This window comes from Cariama cristata, unplaced genomic scaffold, assembly GCF_000690535.1.
Source record: "Cariama cristata isolate BGI_N322 unplaced genomic scaffold, ASM69053v1 scaffold14155, whole genome shotgun sequence".
NCBI classification, from domain to species: domain Eukaryota; kingdom Metazoa; phylum Chordata; class Aves; order Cariamiformes; family Cariamidae; genus Cariama; species Cariama cristata.
Window position 1 is genome coordinate 1 of NW_009615892.1, and position 2,139 is coordinate 2,139.

Sequence of the window (2,139 nt, forward strand, 5' to 3'; positions counted from 1 at the left end):
GTCAAAACACAGGATTACACACCCCGGAGCCGCGGGACAGGAGCGCACCGGCACCCCCGAGGCACCCAGTGCCCACCACCTCGGGCAAGGCGGGCTGGGTGGCCTGCAAAGCAAGTCTGGGGGTGCCCTCTCCTTGCACCCAGTGTCTCTGAAGGCACCAAAAACCCCACGGGGAAAACAGCCCGAGAGGCACCTCCCACACCCCAGGCCTGCTCCGGTCCTGGCTGAGACGGTCCCCACTGCCAGCATCTGGGACGGCGGTGCCGGCCGTCCCCATCCCTGCCCAGCTCCGCAGCTCCCTGCAGCCAGGGTCCATCTGTCCCCCGGGGTGGGGGGCCCTGGGATGCTGCCCCGCTCAGATCTCCTGCAGGAAGTCCACGGGGAAGAGCCCCACTTTGCGGCCAGTGTAGACTTTCACGTAACCATTCACCTCCTCTCCCTTCTGCACGACGATCTGGGGGCAAGAGGGGTGCAGGTGAGGCTCCCAGGGCCCCACAGAGCAGAGGGAAGGTGGCAGCCCCCAGGCAGGGGTAGGGCTGGGCAGAGCGGGCCTCATCCAGGCGTGCAGCACAGCACCAGGGCAGCCGTGACGGGTAGGGACCTGGAGGGAGGCTGGGGCAGAGATGCGGGTCGGGGCTGGAAGGCGCCTGACCGCATGGTCCCGTCTCACCTGATCCTTCTTGAGCGTGATCTGCCCGATCTCCCGGTTGCCCACAAAGGAGCGCGTCACCTTGTGCACCCGTTCGCCTGCCCGCACCCGGATGATGAAATTTGGAGGGAAGTAGCCAATTTTTTCACCAATCTTCCCCTGAAAGAAGTCAGTGGATGGGTGCAAGGTGGGTGTTGGAGCCAGTCTGTACGACCCCTGGATTCCCCCATGACTAACAGCCTGCAGGTTGTGGGTTGGCAGGAGGACACAGCAGATTTAGGGGGCTGTGTCCCCCTTAGAGTGCAATTGGCACTCCCAGCTGACCTCTCCCGTTCCCCTCTGTGCTTGTAGGACACCAGCCTTACCCTCCACCACTCCTCATTGGAGTCGTCGACCACCGTGATCTTCTCCCCTGGCCTGCGAAGGGAAGGAAGGGCTCAGTGTGAGGGGGGCCAGGGACGCCCCCACCATGGGAGACCCTGAGGTTGGCAAGGAAGATTGCTCTTTCCACAGCACCAGCTCCTACAGCCCTGTGTCGGGGAGGTCAAGGAATGCACACAGCCTGTGGCCTCAGGGACAGACAGGTCCTGTACGTGAGCAGCTCAGCCTCAAGCCTAGGGTGCCAGAAACCAGTGGAACCACTTGAAGGCAAACACCGGCAGCCCTGGAAATGAGGCTTGGGCCTGAAACCTGGGAGCCGAGAGAACTGGCTCAGCGAAGGCGAGCGCCCAAGTGTAGCCCATTGGGGCAGGCAGAAAAGCCTCAAACCCCAAACTCCAGCCAGCATAGCTCTAATTTCTGCCCTCATTCATTCACAGACCCCTGCTGGCTGTGAAAGCCTCATTGTTGAGGGGAAGACTTCTCCCCTTCCCCGCTGGACACCCCACGTCCTTCCCCGCACCACCCCTGGGCCCACTACGTGGCTGGGAACTTACGGGAAATCCAGGTCATCTTTCTCCAGGGCTTTGAAGCGATAAAGTGCCACAAAATAGTGAGACTGCAGATAGCCACCGCGAATCCCTGGCTGTGGCTTCTTGTTCTGGGGGAGGGAGAAAGAGGGGTTCAGGGCCCCAGAGAGCCTGAGGACAGCCCCAGGGAGCACAGCAGGGAGGCAGATCCCTGCAGCCTTTGCCCACGCTGCTCCAAGGCCAGGGGCCTTTGGGTTGTAGGGTGAAGAGGACAGCGACCTTGTCATCTGTTGGGCTCTTCTCAGTCTTCTTGTCCCCTTCAGAGGTGCCTGGAAATGGGAGGAGGGGGGGTTACATTTCTCCTGGTGCTGCCTCCCTGCCCTGGGACCAGCCTCCTCCCAAGGATCTCCTGTGCCCAGGCCAACAAGGGGAAGCAGGGTGGATATCTGAACTGAAGACCCCCCCTTCTGCAGGGCAAAGCCCACCCCGGTGGGCCCCCCACGTACAGTCTCCCCATCAGGCTTCCTCCCTGCCCTGTGCTTGTGGCTGGGGAGTGAGCCGCCCCCCCGACCCCCCGCTCCC

General features: G+C 62.6%; 1 protein-coding gene across 1 annotated transcript in view; it reads right to left on the minus strand.

Annotated features, from left to right (window-relative positions):
* Nucleotides 1–355: 355 nt before the first annotated feature.
* Nucleotides 356–2,139, minus strand: part of STAC3 (SH3 and cysteine rich domain 3) — a 3,436-nt gene continuing 1,652 nt past the window's right edge. Inside the window, exons 6-10 of the mRNA XM_009699981.1 lie at nt 1,837–1,886; nt 1,585–1,688; nt 1,015–1,066; nt 671–808; nt 356–454 (exon numbers count right to left, since the gene is read on the minus strand). Coding sequence (XP_009698283.1) covers nt 356–454; nt 671–808; nt 1,015–1,066; nt 1,585–1,688; nt 1,837–1,886 — 443 coding nt within the window. The remainder of the gene's footprint in view (nt 455–670; nt 809–1,014; nt 1,067–1,584; nt 1,689–1,836; nt 1,887–2,139) is intronic.